The 19,496-nt window shown below is 37.8% G+C and overlaps 1 protein-coding gene across 1 annotated transcript in view; it reads left to right on the plus strand.

The window, feature by feature from the left end:
* Nucleotides 1-17,348, plus strand: part of LOC128614907 (potassium voltage-gated channel subfamily B member 1-like) — a 41,932-nt gene extending 24,584 nt beyond the window's left edge. Inside the window, exon 2 of the mRNA XM_053636612.1 lies at nucleotides 12,219-17,348. Coding sequence (XP_053492587.1) covers nucleotides 12,219-14,120 — 1,902 coding nt within the window. The 3' untranslated portion in view covers nucleotides 14,121-17,348. The remainder of the gene's footprint in view (nucleotides 1-12,218) is intronic.
* The last annotated feature ends 2,148 nt before the right edge of the window (nucleotides 17,349-19,496 follow it).

Here is a 19,496-nt window from a genome sequence, read left to right on the forward strand (position 1 = left end):
AGCTTCCTTTCTCTTCCTGTGCTTTGTGACTATGTACCACCCAGACACAAAGTCCTTAATACTGAGAACTGCGTACATATATTACTAGACAAACTCATGTTACAAAGTTTCTCACGATTTCAAATAAAGTATCAACAATGCCCTTTTTGTGAGTCGGCTTAGTCTTTTGAGTGTGAATGACCATCCCTGAAATCACATCTGTCTTCAGCTTCCAAGCCCTTGCAAACAGATGAAAGATGAACACCAATATGGGGGGATCAATCTGACCTTAGAGAAGCCTCTCTCTCTCTCTCTTTCTCTCTCTCTCTCTCTCTCTCTCTCTCTATTTCCACCTCTCTAAACATCATCATAACCTGGTGAGCTGTGATCACAGCTCAAAATGTAGCCACAGTGCTATGGCTCTCCAACTTGCTGTAATCTCCTTTACATTAATTATTGAGTTCAGGGGGTGGGGGAGGGTGTACATTTGTCAAGCATATAACATCAAAGGAGTCATTGGAGTATATGTGTGCATTCATGTGTCATGTTTCTGTATTTAAATCTTTATGTAATAAACTCGTATACATTTGTGTCAAAATTCATGTGCCTTGTACACAGCATACTGGTGCATGTGTTTTTAGACTGGTGCACATTTCTGTGTTTTCTAGACAGCTGGTATGTCTGAAATGTTGCGATCACCTGTGATTTAGCCTAACATCTAATTAACACTGTAAGACTTTGAGAAAAACAGTTGGGGAAGTTTAAATTTGACCCTGTATCCTGAGGATTGTTTGCACTGAAGGCATAAGGCAGCAGTAATGCAGCTAATTCAGTGTTTTGTTTTAGTTACTAGTACTAAAACTACACACTCAAACAAAATTAGTTACAACCTAGTACAATTTTGTATATAGTCTCCCACCAAATGTTTTTGGAGCTCTGGCACTGGAGCTGTTCTTCCTGTGTAGACTGCCAGGTGGGCTGTTTATGGCTCAATGGTGTAGATGCTTATTGCTTATTATTCTATATTAAGCCCCCATCTGTTTTACCTGGTGATGCTCAATTATGTGGATACGAAAGAACAAGTTGGAATAGGAGACGCTACGAAACCATAAATAGATGCATTTGGGCTGGAGACTTCAAGCCCAATGGGGAGTACAAAACTCAAAGCTGTGCTATGATTCATATGTTCAGAGGTGTGAGTTTTCAAGCTTCCATATAAAACTGTTTCTTTAATGTGCTATAGGAACAGAGTTGTCATTTAGCTCAGAAATAAGACCAACAGCTCATAAGATCAAACGTATGGTATCTCCTTTCTTGCATTGAGCAGGGATGTATTGCAAAGAGGACTGTTTTCCTTAATTGCACTGAGGACTGCTGTCACTAATTGCACCGAGGACTGTTGTCTCTTCATGGATATGCTTCATCAAGTGATTTCCTGAATGAGAGAGTCATCAGTGCCCATGGAGTAGTATACATGAATTAGACAGTGTCTTCCTCTGATCTGGCCTTTAATCATTGTACTAACAGGAAATTTGACTATAAAAGATTATTGACTATAAAAGGAGAATTAGGAGATGAAGGCGAAATGAAATAAGATTTCCTAAATATTAGGCAAAAGAGAAGAAGAAGACTTCTAAATGGCTGTGATGTGCAGGAAAATGTCTCATGAGTAAAAATTAGGAGTAATGAATCAGGCCAAAAAAAAAAGGCTGAAAAGACAAAACATGAGACATAAATAAATGGATAAGGAAGCCAAATCAGACTCAGAAAGACTGTAGGTAAGGAGTGTAGGAAACAGAGGTCTATGGAAAACAGTGGAAGAAACAAGCAGGTAATGTAAGTGCCAGGCTAGTGGCAGACGAGCATTCCCCGTCATCATAACCTGGTGAGCTCTGAGCAGGTTGTCAAGGAGATGGTAGGCGGGATGGTGTGATCTTTTTGTGTCAGTGTGTTCACACACTCTTATGCCAGCAAGGGAACCCTGCACTATGCTTGCCAGAGTTGGAGCAGTCTCAAAATCCACAGACAGACATACTGTACAGCACACAAAATTGAATCCAGACAAATAAAAAAAAAAAAAACATTTCTGAAAAATCCAGTCAGTCTCACATTGAAGGAACACATCTGATGCCAGGATCATTTTACTCTGATATAATATGGGGAAAATCCATAATAATAAGGGCACTACAGTGTGGTCAGAGATATGCAGAAATACCTTGTGCTATGCCACCTGACCGCCTTTTAGTGTCAGTGATAAGAGCATAAAGCACAAGAGACAGTCACTTGATCCTGCTTGTAGTAAAATGGAAGCACTGCTGTAGTGCCATCTCTGATTACAGGAAAAGGCCAGACATTCTTATATCCTTTTGACTTAAAAATGAGTCACTTATATTTGCAAAACATAATTAGCAAAAGCAATTAAGAACATGTCAATTATTATATTTAAATTGGGTTCTCACATAGTAATACCATGTCCAACTGTGGAGCCATGGTCCATAGATTGACAGTATTTGGTCTAAAGTATTTATGTAATCCACCACTGATTTTGGAGTAATAATGAGTTAGTTTGGCCATTGAGTCAAGCAGGAAAGAAACAATACTATATAATCATATGAGCACAATAGCCACAGATGGGATTTAAATTTGTCGTAACTTTATAGGATTTCATTGATGAGGAATAGAAATTACGGACTATTAAATATAACACTCGGAATAGGAATAAATCATTATAAATCCTCCAAATACCTTGTAAACAAGAATAAAATACAGTCTATACAGTAAGATTAGTAGCTTCTACAGCAAACAGCATTTTGAAGCTCAGCAGACCAGTACAGATAAGAGCTGAAATTAGGGTTTCAGGCTAAATACAAAGCTTTAATAGGAACTTACATGAGCATTCTACCAACATTTTAAAGTACAAATCCCTCAGCCAGATTGCTGCCTTCTCCTTATTTGCTCTCCTAGTATTATTTATTTCCAGGTCCACCCAACTGCCTACTACACACAACCTCAGCTCATTGTATGCCCACTCATCCTTACATCTGTGGTATGCTTACTTGCAATCCTAGCGTCTGGAGAAAAGCCTCATAGTCTGTCCAGATTTCCCACCAGTTCTCAGCAGAGTTAGTGTGCTATCAAATTCTCATCCAGTTTGTTTGGACGACTGTCTGAGTGAGCTTATTAAAGGCGCATTGAGTCATTTTCCTGTGGGAGATCAGATGAACAGCTTTCTGAGTTCCACTGTGCTTCCGTTTAAATTTGTACCTTGTGTGCAGTAAATAAGACGACAGTCATCTACTGATCTCCTTTTGAGGTAACTGGAGTTTAACAACCTTTATCACTATGCATTCTGTGAACCAGGGTCATTATCATGATTGGGGTATTCACCAACAGGAATGAACTAGAAGCCTCAGACACTCCACTCATCAGATGCAGAGCATCTGATATCTTTTGTACTCTTTTTTGGCCATACTCTTCAGGATCTTGAAGATTGCAATTGGATTGGCTCTCGGTACCTTTGTGCATCAGATTTCAGTGGGAGAACAAACATTTGAACAAAATAACACAACAGGTGTGTGGTATCAAGACAGCAAATAGGCCATTCTTAGCCACATTTATTGACAAACCATACCAGATTCTCTGGCAAACCTAGCGGTCTGTCTTGAAAGCACCTTCACCTTCAAGAGAGGAGAGGGGGAGAGGAGGAACTGGTACTAAATCTGTGCCCTAGAATATTTCTGGGGAAAAGCAGATAAGTAAAATTAGAATCCCTATTAGTATCAACACAGATTTTGTCATAGGCAATGAGAGGTGCACAGCAATAATGAGAGAGGGACAAAAATACACACACCAAACGCCCACTGTGGTGCTCGACTCTCCATCTACCTGCTAATGAGAACATGCAGATGCTTAGGAGGCTTCAGGCCTTCCAAACCATTAAGGTACCAACAGACCAACTTCACACACATGCACGTACAGTGTGGGAAATATTGAACTATTGAAGTATTGAACACGTCAATATTTTTTTCAGTAAATATATTTCCTATGACGCTATTCACATGAAATTTTCACCAGACATCAGTATTAACTCACGAAATCCGCAAATATATATTAAAAAAATACAAACATTAAAGTCCATAAATGAAGTTATGTGTAATAAAGAGGAATGACACAGGAAAAAAGTATTGGACACGCTAACTGAAATGTATTTAATACTTAGTGGAGAAGTCTTTGTTTGTAATGACTGCTTCAAGACGCTTCCTGTATGAAGAAATTAATTGGCCGCAGTATTCGGGTGTGATTTTGGCCCATTCTTCTAAACATATTGTCTTTAAATCTTGTTCAATGGGATTCAAGTCAAGGGATTGACTGGGCCATTCTAACGCCATTCTCAGAGTTTCCTTTGCTGTATGCCATCTTGATTTATATGGAGGATTGTATCTGACAATAATAGAGTTTGTTATAAAATTATTATTAAAATGTTTATCAAAAATGGAAAGACCATTTACTAAAGGTTGGGGACTTAAATCATTAATATCCACAACTGAAGATTTGGTTAATGTTAGTATGTCACTGTGGATAGCCTTAATTTACAAGTGTATAATTGCCCATTCTTGTCAAAAAGCTGGTTTACAATTAATATGGTATGTTGGAACCAATTCTCCATGTGCAATGACTTGTTGTTATAAATTATAGAAATTGTGCTTGCACAAACGTGACCAGTACAGTAATGCATGTTTGTGATAACAAGCCAGGCTAAGCTGTACTTGACAGTTAATACCATGGATTTTTATCATGTTGGGGGCGGGACACTTCAGATACTAGAGAGCATTTGACTAGACAGAAAATCTAATGAGAAGCTGAAGTGCAGAATGATATCATCAAAATTGTTGCTCCGTATTGGTGGTAGAGAGAGACTCTAAATTGTGAATGCGTATACTATAATCTTAGAATTGTGTCATTGTTTTGGAGTACACTAACTTATAGATAACCTTAAGGCTAACATATGCATACTTAAAGCCACAAAACTACAATTTTGATTTCATGGGGACTTTCATGAAAAGTAGCGATGGCAATGCCCAAAGACAAGGGAATGGTGAGGAAGAAATGGGAAAAAAGTCAAACGGGAAAAAAGTGATGTATGATGTTATGCACATTTTAGTCCCATAATTCTTATTTCAACACAGCAAAGAAAGGTAATTTGATTCATAAATCTCACTCCAGCCAGGAAGCCAAAGCTGGCAACCCTGGTTTAATTTTAGCAGCAAGAAAACTGTACTGTTGTGAAAAATGGAATGCTAGTTGCGCCACACACTGATAAATGTTACTATGGAAACCAGTAGTAGGAACGCCTACTGTCGACGTCATGGTACAGCGACTTGCAGCGATAAAATCGCTGTATGTGTGAATGTATCTTTACACACAGCTGGATATGGGAATGTCACTTCTGAAGCATTGTCACACTGTCACAGTTTTAGAAGAATTATGCTGCACTTACTCACCACTGACTGCTTCCACAGAGACGAAAGACCAGTGTGTGTGTGTGTGTGTGTGTGTGTGTGTGTGTGTGTGTGTGTGTATGACGACAGTAATAGTCCATTAGGGCAGGACATTCTCTCAGTCACCTGCAATGATTGTGGTGCTAACAATCCCATCAACCTCATCAACTGTGGCCAGCTGGTGGATGTAGATGTGTGAAGCAGGCGAGAGGACGCACTACAGTGAGTGCAGTACAGGCAGTGCGTGTGTGCACTACACCAGAGTTACCATAAGTCTGCTGTACCCGTGTTCTATCATGTCAAAGTTTTATATAGACCTGTAACTAACAGGCTTTCTAATCTTACCCTACTATATAGACAGCGCCACCAAATAAGCAACAAGGTTTCATCATCAAGGCCACTCCTGTCATATTACCAGTAATTACTGTAAATCAAGCAGAGACCTAGACTGGCCTTCACTGTAGATAGATAAATAAATAATGAATAAAGAGATCTAAAAGTAATGGCTTTCCATGCTAGATAGAGGCCACAGAAGCTCAACCCTGTTGTGCCTAATTTATTTCGAAGGTTTGTAAGGGAATGAGTGGACAAGGACAGCTTTCTTCCTTGGTGGTATTATTACAGTGTCTCATAGTGATGCAGAAGCACTGTTTACTCTCTGTGTGGTTACTTTTTTCCCAGACTAATGAAAGCATTGCAGTGGGATCCTCCTTTGCACCAAAGCACATTTCTGTCTTTCAGTCTGTAAATCTCTCTCTCCCTCTGTCTGAAAAAAAGACAGCTAGGCCATTTGTGAGTGCTGATGCCTGTTTTACAGTCGAGGCCAGAAAGAATATTGATTAAAAGGATGAGAGGAAAAGAAGAAAGTGTGAAAATAAAACTCTCTAACTGCCTTCCCTTGATTGCGTTATTGTGTGTGTGTGTGTGTGTGTGTGTGTGTGTGTGTGTGTTTACTGCTTGGTGATAACAATATGTGCTAAAGTACATCTGAGAGTCCTTTTGTTCATAAAACGCTTTATTTTTGTGACCCAAACAACCTCGTTGAATCGAAAGCCATGCTTAAAATTTTACGCCACTGTTTCTAGAGAAGGAACAGGAGAGAGAATGAAAAATACATACCATTAAGTAGACAACTGAAGCACAAGTAACAGGATTAGATCCTTCCATCTGTGATTCTTTAAAAACTAAACAGCATGGGCAGATCAGAGAGCGGGAAGAGAATTCCCTACTCACCCCCTGCTGACAAGAAAGCTGTGAAGGTGAGAGGAACATGCTGTATATAGACAGACAGACAGACAGACACACACACACACACACACACACACACACACACATATACACAGACAGAGGAAAAATACCACTTGAGCCCAGTAACTGAAGATCAGAGACAGTCGCATCCTCTGCGAAAACTTTTTGTTCAAGACGGCTTTAAATAGTAATGCAATCCTATTATATTTATCCTCTGTCGTCCTTTACCCTAGGTAGCCATGATGTTTCCACTCATTTATTACTACCTTCATGATTATCTTTCTCTCTTTCTCTCACCCACTATCCCATACAGTAGTATCTCTATCTTCACATGGCTCCTTACTTCCCTTCATTTCAGGCCTTACCTGCAGGAGAAGAATTGCATATCTTTATCTGTGCTTTATATCTCTCTTGCTGTTTCTGGGCTAATCACACAAGTACTCCACATATGCCCCCTTGCACTGATAATGTATTAGCCTTACCAGCAATATATGAGACACCATCCTATCTATTAGACATTTTTTGCTGCATCCCGATTCGCCTACTTATACTATGCACTAAAAGTATGTACCTTTTTGTGAAGAAAATATACATATGTACATACTTTTGAGTGTGCAGCAAAAGAGTATGCAAGTACTGGGACATATTAACACGTCATGTAACGGAAGAGGAAGTTGTTGCCTAGTTACGCACACTTTCACCGTAAACAAACTCCTCGTTGCATTTCAGTTGTGGGAAATATTAGCTGAAAAAGTGTCCACCGATCCACACTTTGAAATTCTACCAGAAATTTTAGACCATCTGGGTACCATTGGGATTCTCATTTCAACATACTATCATTTGGGACACACTAATTCTAATCTCGGATACTATTTTGGATGGATAGTAGGTGAATTGGGAGGCAGCATGTGATTATATTGCTTATTCATATGAAATTATACAACAAAGATTCATAGACGCAGAAAGCTCTCTGAAGTTCAAATATGCAAACACCACTTCTGCCTAGACAGAGCTGATAATCCCAGACACATTCATATGAAAAAGAGTACATGCAATGAGTTATCATGTAAGCTTAAGCATATAGGCATTTCTGGTTTTATTTTAACACATTTTTCAAACATCAGTGATTTCTTGAATGACAATTTTGGTGCAAAAATATTGTCATAAAAATGATTCCAATTGTAGCTCCAGTGATGGAGCCTTCTAAATAAAGTTTTATGAGTTGCTCGCATGAAGTGCCTTTTACATGCAGCCTTTAATAAGGATTGTTCATATGGAGGTGGATCTAATAGTTGATTTTGGAACGCTACAACACCAAAAAAAACCAAAAAAAAATCTTTACTCTTCCAGACTTTTTAATTATAATTTAATAATAAGCTTTGTAACTGCTTTTTGTATTTTCACCAACTTTCTTGTGTTGTTTTGAAAGCTGTTATTCCACATGATGATTGATGACAAAGAGATTTTACATGTATACAACATCAATATTATTACTCACTGAAACAGGAAATGGACTAATACAACAGCCTGGAGAGTTCATGGAGAGTGAGAGCAATTTTAAAAAGTATTTTCAATTTGTCAATTTAATCAGTCCCTCCGGAATTTGTAAAAATAAATAAATAATAAAATTACCGCAGATTTGGGCCAAGACACATCATGTGACATCACTACAACGCGCATTCAGCAAAAGCCTTGCTCGATTCACATGCATTGAACGTGAATACAGCTAAAAGGTCTCATTTACCGACCAACATCACTGCGAAAGACACTGCGAAATTTTTTGCAATTGCAATTTCACCAATTCAGGTAGTTTTCCACAAAAAAGGAAACTGCACTGCAAATTTTGAACGAGAAAAAAACTCAGTTAAATCCTGTACAGACTGTTTCATTTCTTTTAAATATTCATACTTGCCAATAAAAGTGCAAAGGTCATTTAGCAAAAAATACATTAACATAATCCAATCTGAGCTCATGTCCACTCTCAAATAGCGATGACATTGAGATAAAGGAAAGAGAAGGGGAAGATAAGGGGGAGAGGAGGGACGTGACCTCCTCACGTGCCTCTCAATGTCACACACACACACACACACACCCCTCTTCTGAGTGCTCTTCTGAGAAGCCCCTTAAGAAGATAAAATATTCAGGTCTGGGTGTGTGTGTGTATACTGACTATACAATGCAGTCCTTGTTCTACAGATGGAACCCAGAAAGTTCCAGTATAAGGTCACACTTGAGTCCTCAAGTAGATGAGTGTGTGTTGTGAGACGCTGGTGCATCTCTCAACACCGCTCCTGCATATTCTAGTGACCTACTACACTGACTCTCACACTCTCTGAAAAGTACCTTGGAAATATTCCCATTTCTCTGCTTGCCTTATCCTGTTCCTCACAGGCCCCAATAAAGTGGTATTCTCTCTAGGCAGAAAAAGTTTATTTTACTTTAGAAATTAGAATTTGGACACGTGCTGGATGCATTGACCCCAGTTTGATGTTCATATGGATATGTGTGTACCATGTGTGTGTCTGATTCCACTTCATGAAGCACATGATGAGATGATTTCCATCTAGGATCATATCCCTCTGACCTGTGTGCACTTCACGTGTCAGACTGACTACAACTGCCATGTGTCACATCTGTATGTCATGCCACATTAGCACATGATTTTATTATAGTGAAACACTAACTCCCTGTTCCATGTAATGTAGAAAAAATTAGATCAAATGCATGCAAAAGTGAACTGAATCCAGCTACAATATTACTGAATATCAAATGCCATGATATTTAAATGCATGTTGTGTATAGAAGGCGGAAGAGGTCAAAAAAATATATCTTAATATGACAAAGAACCCAAAGGCAGGCATTTAAAATGGATATTGGACATCCATCCATTTTGTATACTGCTTATCCTACAGGATCACGGGGAACCTGGAGCCTAACCCAGGGAGCATCGGGTACAACGTGGGGTACTTTGAATTGATTGTACCCGTACATTCCGACGGGTACAGCGTCGGAAATTGAACCACCAACCCTGGAGGTGTGAGGCAAACGTGCTAACCACTAAGCCACCATATGCCCAATATTTAAAATATTACTTTTAAATAATGTTTTTACATTATTTAAAATTGTTTATAGTCATTGACTTTGATAATGAGGTCTACATGCTGTGATAGATATTTACACCTAGACAGCTAAACCTAAAAATATAAAAATAAAAAAAAATCCTTAAAATCATGCTATGGTGTATATTTTATATAGCTGTATCTGTTCATAGTGTTTACACATAGTTTTTCACAGAGTTGTTGCTCTCTCTGTTTATCTCTGAGCTTTCAAAACAGATCCAGGTTAATGGTACATGCATCAAGCATAATAGTGCCCACTCTGAGCTCGAGCGTTAGCCATGCTAGCATCTCTGTGAAGATTTCTTCACCAAAGCCTAGCAGAGTGAGTTGTCTCTGACTACAATGAAAACAGAGGAGTGAAAGAAAGAGAGTGGGAACATGGCATATGTAAAAGAAAAGCAAAGAGTGAAAAGAGTAGAAAGAACAACTATAAGACCAAGTCAAACAGGGAGGAGAAAGAGAGGAACAGAGAGAGCCTGTATCACAGCGTTGTTCTGAAGAGACAGTGCCTCTCAACAATCACAGCCTGCTGCTGTCACCACAAACAAGTTCCATCTCCCTCATCCAATCATCCTAGTGCCACTTCCAAAGCTCTGCACTCTTACTGTCATTCACACACACACACACACACAGTATGCTCTGTGCTGGTTACCATGGAAACAACACGTCAGAATATGTCGGCTATGGATTTATTTTGTAAGACTCTTTTTGAATGGGATTTTCATTGGCAGTGTATATCTGCCACTGTGACTGGTCAGCTACACTTGTATGACAATGTTTCTTGGCAAGTCAATGTTTTGGAACACTTCTTTACATGAAATGTGAGTAAAAGTTGGGTACATCAGTAGGTTTTGTACTGTTACACTATGTGACTAAAAGTATGTGGACACCTGACCATAACACCCATATATGGGTCTTCCCCAAACTGTTGCCTTAAAATTGGAAATAAATAATTGTCTAGGATGTCTTTGTATACTGTAGCATTAAGATTTACTTTAACTGAAACTAAGTGGCCCAACCTAAACATGTTCCAGCATGACAGTGTCCCTGTGCACAAAGTGAGATCCATATAGACATGGTTTATCAAGGTTGGTGTGGATGAACTCAGATGGCCTGCATGGAACCCTAACTTCAACCCCACTGAACACCTTTGGGATGAATCGGAACACCACCTTTGTGCCAGGTCTTCTCATCGCATCTTCTCATCTTCACATCATTGCTCAAACCCCTGTGCACTTAAGGGTGAATGAGCACAAATCTGCACAACCATATTCCAAAAAAATATGGTGTAAAGCCTTCTCAAAAGAGCTGATACATTTTCTGCCCCTAGCCAGTTCAGGTATCTCATGTGTTCCAGCTCAAGCACACCTGGTGCAACTAATGAAGCCATTGATTAGTTGCATCAGGTGTGCTTGAGACAACAGCTGTTTTGCATATTTGTGCTGTTGTGAGGGATTCTATTCGGGGGGTTGAATAATTTTGAAACCGGATTATAAGTTAACTGTCATTATAAGTTGCATTTTCAGTTGAATTTGGGGAAACCACTTGAAGCATTTGTTGTGTCGAACTATTTCAATTGCTTTTGTTTGATTTGTTCATTGCAAACAATAAACCTGTTTTGCAGTAGGGGTTGTATAATTTTGATTGTAATTGTAGTGTATAATGTGGTATTACCACATTGTTTCTGGGGTTTTTTTTGTGGTTTTTTTTTTGTATTATTTATTTATTTATTTATTTATTTATTTATGTGTTGATAGTCTAAATTTTTTGGATTGCCATAACTCTATACAAAAAGGAAAACAATAATTAGCTCAATAAGAGAATTATGTCCCAAACATCAGCTTCAGAAAAAGACTTACCTTATTAGGTCATTCCATGCTGATTTGAAAGGAAATTTTACATCACCACTTAAGCAGATGCAATCAGATCTTGAAACATTGAGGGCCTTACTTGTTCTGGTCAGCATGCTAGACTGCAATTTTTTTGCAAATTGTTTGCCAAGTTGATTCTTTGAAATTCTTATTTTCATATTCAGTGCTGCATTTATTTGTACTTATTTGACAGACACTTTTGCCCAAGTGACTTATAACTGGGGTATGATCCGGTCCAGGCATGTAGATGGGCAATTGAATGTTATGGGCCTTGCTCCAAATTTGAACAATTATTACATTTACATTACATTACATTTATTCACTTAGCAGACGCTTTTATCCAAAGTGACTAACAAATGAGAAAAGCACAAGCAAAGTTATTAAAATTATTACCATTCATTCAGAACCTTAACTGCTGAGCCACTTTTCATAGTCTTTTCTATTGTTTCATGGTCTGTTTTTTATATGACTGACATTTTCTGGGTTTGTTTGTGTTTTCACAGGTTCTGGCCATCATCTCAATCCTGTTTATTGTTCTCTCAACCATTGCTTTATCTCTCAACACCCTCCCAGAGCTTCAGGATATAGACGAGTTTGGGCAAGCAACAGACAACCCTCAGTTAGCCCATGTAGAAGCAGTCTGTATCGCTTGGTTTACCATGGAATATCTTCTTCGCTTCCTCTCCTCACCCAATAAATGGAAGTTTTTCAAAGGCCCATTGAATGTCATTGATCTGCTAGCCATTCTTCCATACTATGTTACCATCTTCCTGACTGAGTCCAACAAGAGTGTACTGCAGTTCCAGAATGTACGTCGAGTGGTGCAGATCTTTCGGATTATGCGAATTTTAAGAATCCTCAAACTGGCTCGCCACTCGACTGGGCTACAGTCACTCGGCTTCACATTACGTCGCAGTTACAATGAACTGGGTCTGCTAATCCTCTTCTTAGCCATGGGCATCATGATATTCTCTAGTTTGGTCTTCTTTGCAGAAAAAGATGAAGATGACACAAAATTCAAGAGCATCCCAGCTTCCTTCTGGTGGGCCACCATTACCATGACAACTGTGGGTTACGGAGATATTTACCCCAAGACTTTATTAGGAAAGATTGTTGGGGGACTTTGTTGCATTGCAGGAGTGCTAGTCATTGCCCTACCCATTCCTATAATTGTAAACAACTTCTCTGAATTCTATAAGGAACAGAAAAGACAAGAGAAAGCCATCAAAAGGCGTGAGGCTTTGGAACGAGCTAAGAGAAATGGCAGTATAGTATCTATGAATATAAAGGATGCATTTGTTCGAAACGCAGAACTAATGGATGTAGTAGTGATGGAGAAGACAGAAGAAAACATGGCAAAGACAGACAAAGTGCAGGACAACTGTCACATGTCACCCACCCGCTGGAAATGGACACCTAAGCACACTATCTCAGAAACCAGTTCCAATAAGTCTTTCACTGGGAAGGAGCAAGAATCTCTAGTTAGAGCCACCAGCCCAAGCAGTCCACAACATCTTAATGTCCAGAGGCTGGAGGAGATGTACAGCAAAATGGCCAAGACCCAGTCCCAGCCCAACCTGAACAGTAAGGAACAAGGTAATATGTCAAAATTGTCAAAGAGAAGAGATGAATTGGAAATGAGAAGCATTACTGTTAATCAAACGCCCACCACAACAGAAGGCGTGATGGATATGAGAAGCATGTCAAGTATTGACAGCTTCATCAGTTGTGCTACAGACTTTCTGGAAAGCTCAAGATTTTCACACAGTCCCATCTCAAATCAGCCTAGCCGAGTCAGTGTCAATCCGGGACTCGAGACAACCCTTGAGTACGAGACTATGAAGAAGCCTGTTGGTCCACTCAAGCCTGGACGAACATTATTCTCTGACAGTCCTCGTGGTCTTCGCATCAGCAACCCTCTGAAAACAAGGTCTCTCAAGGTCAACTTCTTCTCAGGAGAAACCACAGGTCCTACTGCAGGTTCAGCTCAGGGGGGAGGCACTGCTGTGCTCTCAGAAAGTTCTGATCGGTCCATTATGAGTCCAGAAGTATCTGTCTATACTACTGCCAGCAGCAAGACTCCACCCAAGACTCCTGAGACACTTGTACCAACAGTTTTCACATTTCATGATGCATCAATCAGCAAGTACATTGATGCAGATACAGATGATGATGACCACCTTCATGATGGACAAGGTTCTAGTCCTTCTGAATGTCTGTTAGGTAATACAAGCCCCAAGCTCAGCAACAGTTCTTACCAAAGAGGCGCAAACCACCTTGATTTGTCTCAGAGAATGCTGGGCCAAAACAGTCTGTTCTCCTTGGAGGGACATTCAAAGGGACAAGAGAATCATATGATTTCAGGAGACAGAGGACACTCTAAAACAATAAGTGAAAATAATTAAAACAGGGAATGTAGCCTATAACAACTGGAAGTATAGAAAGTTGATTACTATAAATTAACTAGCATTATTCTAAATCTACACAAACCGTAAGAATGCTTTACATGGACAGAATAAATACCGAGTAGATGTGATAGGAGAAACTTTTAGCAAACTGTTGGAATTACAGAAACATCCAGCCAAAATGCAGTTCAAGGATATTGTTGATCGACATGGTTGATGGTTGAAATGAAATCCAGCCCAAATAGCCTCCAAACACAAATTGTAGAATTAGACATTTACTAAAGCCATTTAGTGCAAAGAGCCATTTTTCTAAGTATGATTTTTTCCTCAAAACAGGCCTTAGTTTTATGTACCAACAGTAAGAGCTGTATGTGATGTACCAGTACATGTTGCAGGTATGTGTATTTAACCAAAAAAGGGTTTGCATGTATAAGAATGAGCAAGAGAAACCAAAATGATAAAGGAATATGTTAACAACTGACAACATGTAAAAGACATACTGTCTTGTGTAAACACATCCTTCGTTTTTCCCGTCATTTTAACCCAAACTTTCATAAACCTTCCTCTGAAGAGATATGCAAGCGGAGTGATTTCAGAGGATACAGGCACTGTGATTTGCTGTCTTTGGTCAAATCATGTTACAACCCACTCTTGAGGAAGTAACGTGTTGTCTGTTTTACTTATTCGATTATGCATTCAGCTCAATTTGTTTGTTTTACCTTTTTTTTTTTAAATGAATGTATGAATGTGATTGTGGAATTCCTCCTCAAATGCTTATAAAACACAAATGCATCGTCTACAGCATTTGTTGAAGCCATGCTCTTCAGTTGGTGGACTGATATTTATCAACATGGAGCACAAACCACTGTTTCCGAAACTGATAGGACAGCACTGAAAACACTTTTTACAGCATTTCGAAATGACAATAGAAAATTTGATGTTGCTGATTGTATAAAAGAACAATGCTGGGAGTCACATACTCTTCTAAATGATAGTTAGATACTTCAGCAGTTGTGGATTACAATAGACTTTGGTGTGGGTGGGGTGAAGAATTGTAAATGTATATTTTTAAAATACTTTCTAGTCGATGGAAGTAGAGAATGGAATAAATTATGCGAATCTCTTAGTTTTGCATAGTATAAAATATTTATTTTAAAGGGATTGTATTTACTAAATAATTTAGCGAGAAAACCTCTTTGTATTGTTTGCTACTGTCTCCTATATGTCTATGTATATGTTGTGAAATACTTCTGTCCTTTTGTTCACTTATCCTTTGTATGATAAATTAAGCCAAAGACATGTACACTAATGAGGCTGACACACACCATCCCCACACTCTCTGGTAATGTCTCTCTGGACAGGTCTAAAATTCTGGCGCACCCTAAAGCAATGGAACCTATTTGTTTCAGACTCTGTATTTTAGGGAGATTTTTGATACTGTTTACTAACTGCCACAATTAAGAAACTATTCAGCTGAGCATAATTCATGAAATATTCACTGAACAGGACTAAAGAGCTTTAAAAGCTTGGAATTATAGCACATTAACACATCTTTCACATCCGATCTGCAGAAAATACTGCCTTGCCTTAAATCATCATGAATTCTCAAAACTACATAAGTTAGACTCAGTGTATGTACCAATAATAGAGAAGAGTGTTTGCTACCTTAGAAGCCATAATACACAGAAATGCACCAATTTGTAAATCAACAATGCAATGAGACACAATGTATACAGTTATAAGCACACAAGCAACCACAAAACCATCACCTTCAACACACACTAGGGAAAGACTCATTTTGAGACTCTCTTAGTGTCCCTCCTGCCCCTGTGTCTGACAGATTTAGGCCACATCCATTTCATCTAATTGATTCAAGTCTTTTCTGCTCCCCATCACATGAAAAATTTACTGCCAGTCATAGTGAATCCATTAACATAGGTGCTAATTGCAAACCGTGTTAATTTATAGCCTGACCTCAGAGTGATGCATGACCAGTTGACTATTTACTTGCTTTTTTTCATGGTTTTGCTCAAGCAGTGTCTATGTCAAAAAGTGGAAGGCATTTGATTGAGAAGTCATTACGAAAACTCAAAACTCTACATCTAAAATTCTGTGCACGAGGCAGACGAAAAATAAGTTTTTGAAAAGAAATTGAGAACTCATTTACATGACACTGTTCATTTTTTTTTTTTTTACATTAAAATATGTGGATGGTTTCTTGATTTGTCTATCTTTACCTGAAGACAGAGAGCCTAAATAAATCATAAACAAGTACAGCAAGCAATAAGAACAAACCAGGCTAGAGATGTTTTGTGGTCAAACCACAGAGGTCTGACAACATTAACATCAATTAACATCTGCACCAAAACGGTCTGGCACTGAAAAGCTGTCTGGCCTATTGATGAAGTAATGTTAGTAAGAGTCACATTAAATTCCACATTTTTTTTATCCCGAATGAATCACACACATTACTGCTTTATTCACGTATTACTGTTTGCCCACAAAATCAATGTAAAAACTGGAAATAAAGATGTTTTGTTTAACCTATTGTGCAGTGCAAAAAACACCCTTTACTCAAGGAGTATGGTCCAAATATAATAATAGCCTGAAAGCCCAGTAAATGAGTTATAGGTTATTGACATTTTTTATATTGAAAATGGAAGAAAGGAAGAAAGAAAACAAGATCCATCAGAAATGGATTAGAATAGCTTTCAGTGCTAAAAGTGATACACTGAAGTCAGAGTAAGATTATTCCAAATAATGGCAGGATTAAATGACTGCAAATCATTTGGGTTAATGCAAATTCAAATGATTATATTGTAGACTGCATTCTGTGCTGATTCAGCAGAGCTGCTTGCAGGAACAGATTAGTATGTAAAGATTTGTCTTCTTCTTTTTCTTCCCACACACACACACAAGTGGAACTTCACTGAAATAGTGCTCATGATGGCTTCCATTTTGATGACATTTTGATAAATATGTTTTAATTTGGACCCAGCATTTGTGCAAGTCTAAAAACATTCTGTACCATTTGAAAAGTTTAGGTTTAACCTTCTGGTCCTTCTTGTGGTCTGACACCAGCATCAAGATAAATGTACAGTATATTATTAAGTACATTATTATATTTAGTAAATAAGGTTATTTGTGATTCATCATAATTGGCAGATCATAAACAAAACAAACAATTTAGCAGTAGTGCTTCCCTGCCATAAATAGACAAAAAGTAACCATAATTCAATACCTATCAAAAAACGTCCCTGCTGAAAAACAGATCAATAGAAATCATCAAAGAAATTGTAATGGTTTCCACTTCAAATATCACCAGAAACCATCAGCTAACCATTAACCAATTCTGGTCCTTAATGGTATCCACTAGACATAACATGGCACCAATAGAATGCAACAAATTACCAGTAGAGACCCACAGGTGTATTTACAGTATCCATTAAAACCAATAGAATTCCCATTATAACCGTTAAAACCATTACACATTCTATGAGGGTTTCTTTTCTTTTTTCTTTCTTACCTACATTACTTACAGACTGGATTACGCTCCCATGTTTGAAATACAATTCTAGTCTGCCCTCGTGTGGTGGCCAAGTGAAAACAACTCTTAACACAAATGACACTTCTGCAACTGTTTTACTTGGAGTAGAGTTAGTAGTGATAGCAGTAGGACATTATAACAGGAAACAGCAAAAAATAAATAAATAAATAAAACAATAGCACAGAAGCTTAAATGAAGTAAATAAGCTGTCTGTAGATTTTATCTGAGGTAGAAATTGCTGAGCTGGTGGAACTGCATTATTGGGCTGAGTAAGAGTATGTGATGTACAGTGCCCTCCACTAATATTGGTGCCCTTGGTAAATATGAGCAAAGAAGGCTGTGAAACATTGTCTTTATTGTTTAACCTTTTGATCACAAAAAACACTTACATGGCAGAAAAGAATAAATATAATAAAATTATACGTATAACAAAATCTAAACAAAAAAAAATACAATCAAAAGACAAACTTTATATATAAATATTTCCAAATCCAATTTCATTCTTTTTCATTTGTAACAGGATTAGATCGAATTCCATCTCTTTCCTCCAATATCCAAACCACAATTTTTTGCTGGTATTGGCGTAATAGCAATCCTGGGCATCAGACCAATGTCATCTCTTGTTATATGGCATTATTACCTTTTAAACTCATTGTTTTTTACTTTGGTTTAAGGTCATACAGGTAAATCAGATTTTGGAGGGGGATAAAGCGACTGACAGATAGACAGCAACCATTTAATGAAATATTTGTAATGTATCAAACCTTTAATTTTTTATTTATTTATTTCTTTTTATTATTATTATTTTTTTTTTTTTACAAAAATTAACATTAATAGAAACATAAATATATTTCCTGCATTCTTCTGTGTATTTATTAACTTTAACATTCTCAAATTCAATTACACTTCTGTCTAGCCTCAGGTCTTGTATGTGGGGCTGTGGCTGTACACCACGCACTGCTTCTAGTAACAGTACATTTTTTCAGAAACTGTACTTGTAATTATTTATACATATTAAGGAAGATTTGTCAAACTATTTTAAGACCTAATTTACATGATCTTGATCAACTTGATCAAACATGCTAAAATGGCAGTGAATAGGCTCATTACACAAACACTTGCATGGTTTTTCTTAGTACTGCTGTTTCCAGTTCTTTCACTACACTCATAATGCTTGTATTTTACACACCAGTCTTCAAAATGTACGCTTTTAAAATGCGTATTATATATATAACTCATATAAATAACTTTTATAAATATAGCAAAAGTAGTTAGAGAAACATAAATGACAAGTTGCTGTCTCACTGAGTTGCTCTGATTGTTGATGAATGTACGGTCTAATGAATGTAAACAATGCTGCCAGAAACGCGACAGCTCCACTATTTCAAAAACGTAAATGCATCATAGCACTGAATACAAGTTGTCCATTCTCACCCAACCAATTGTTGCTTTACTGGTTGTCAAAACAAAAAAAACATTGTACTATGTTGCAGTGTTGAATGCTTAGACACTTCCAGCACACTGATTAATTATTAACACAACCAGGGCAGCTAAATTCAGATTAATGGCAGTTACCTGGATGTGCCATTTAGTTTAACTATAATCAAGTGACATAAATTGATATTCCTACATATAAAAATACCTTTAATTGGCAGTGTAATTATTTTCAATAAGCACAGTAACTACTTTAACCCGAGATCATAATAATACCTCTAAGAAATCCTCAAACTGCAGCATTGGTTCAACATCCAGATATGAGATTGAGAAATTTATGGATTGGGCCACATAGACTTTTCAAACCTAAAAAGAGAAATGAGTTTTATGATTAT

The sequence above is a fragment of the Ictalurus furcatus genome, chromosome 11, assembly GCF_023375685.1.
Source record: "Ictalurus furcatus strain D&B chromosome 11, Billie_1.0, whole genome shotgun sequence".
In the NCBI taxonomy this organism is placed as follows: Eukaryota; Metazoa; Chordata; class Actinopteri; order Siluriformes; family Ictaluridae; genus Ictalurus; species Ictalurus furcatus.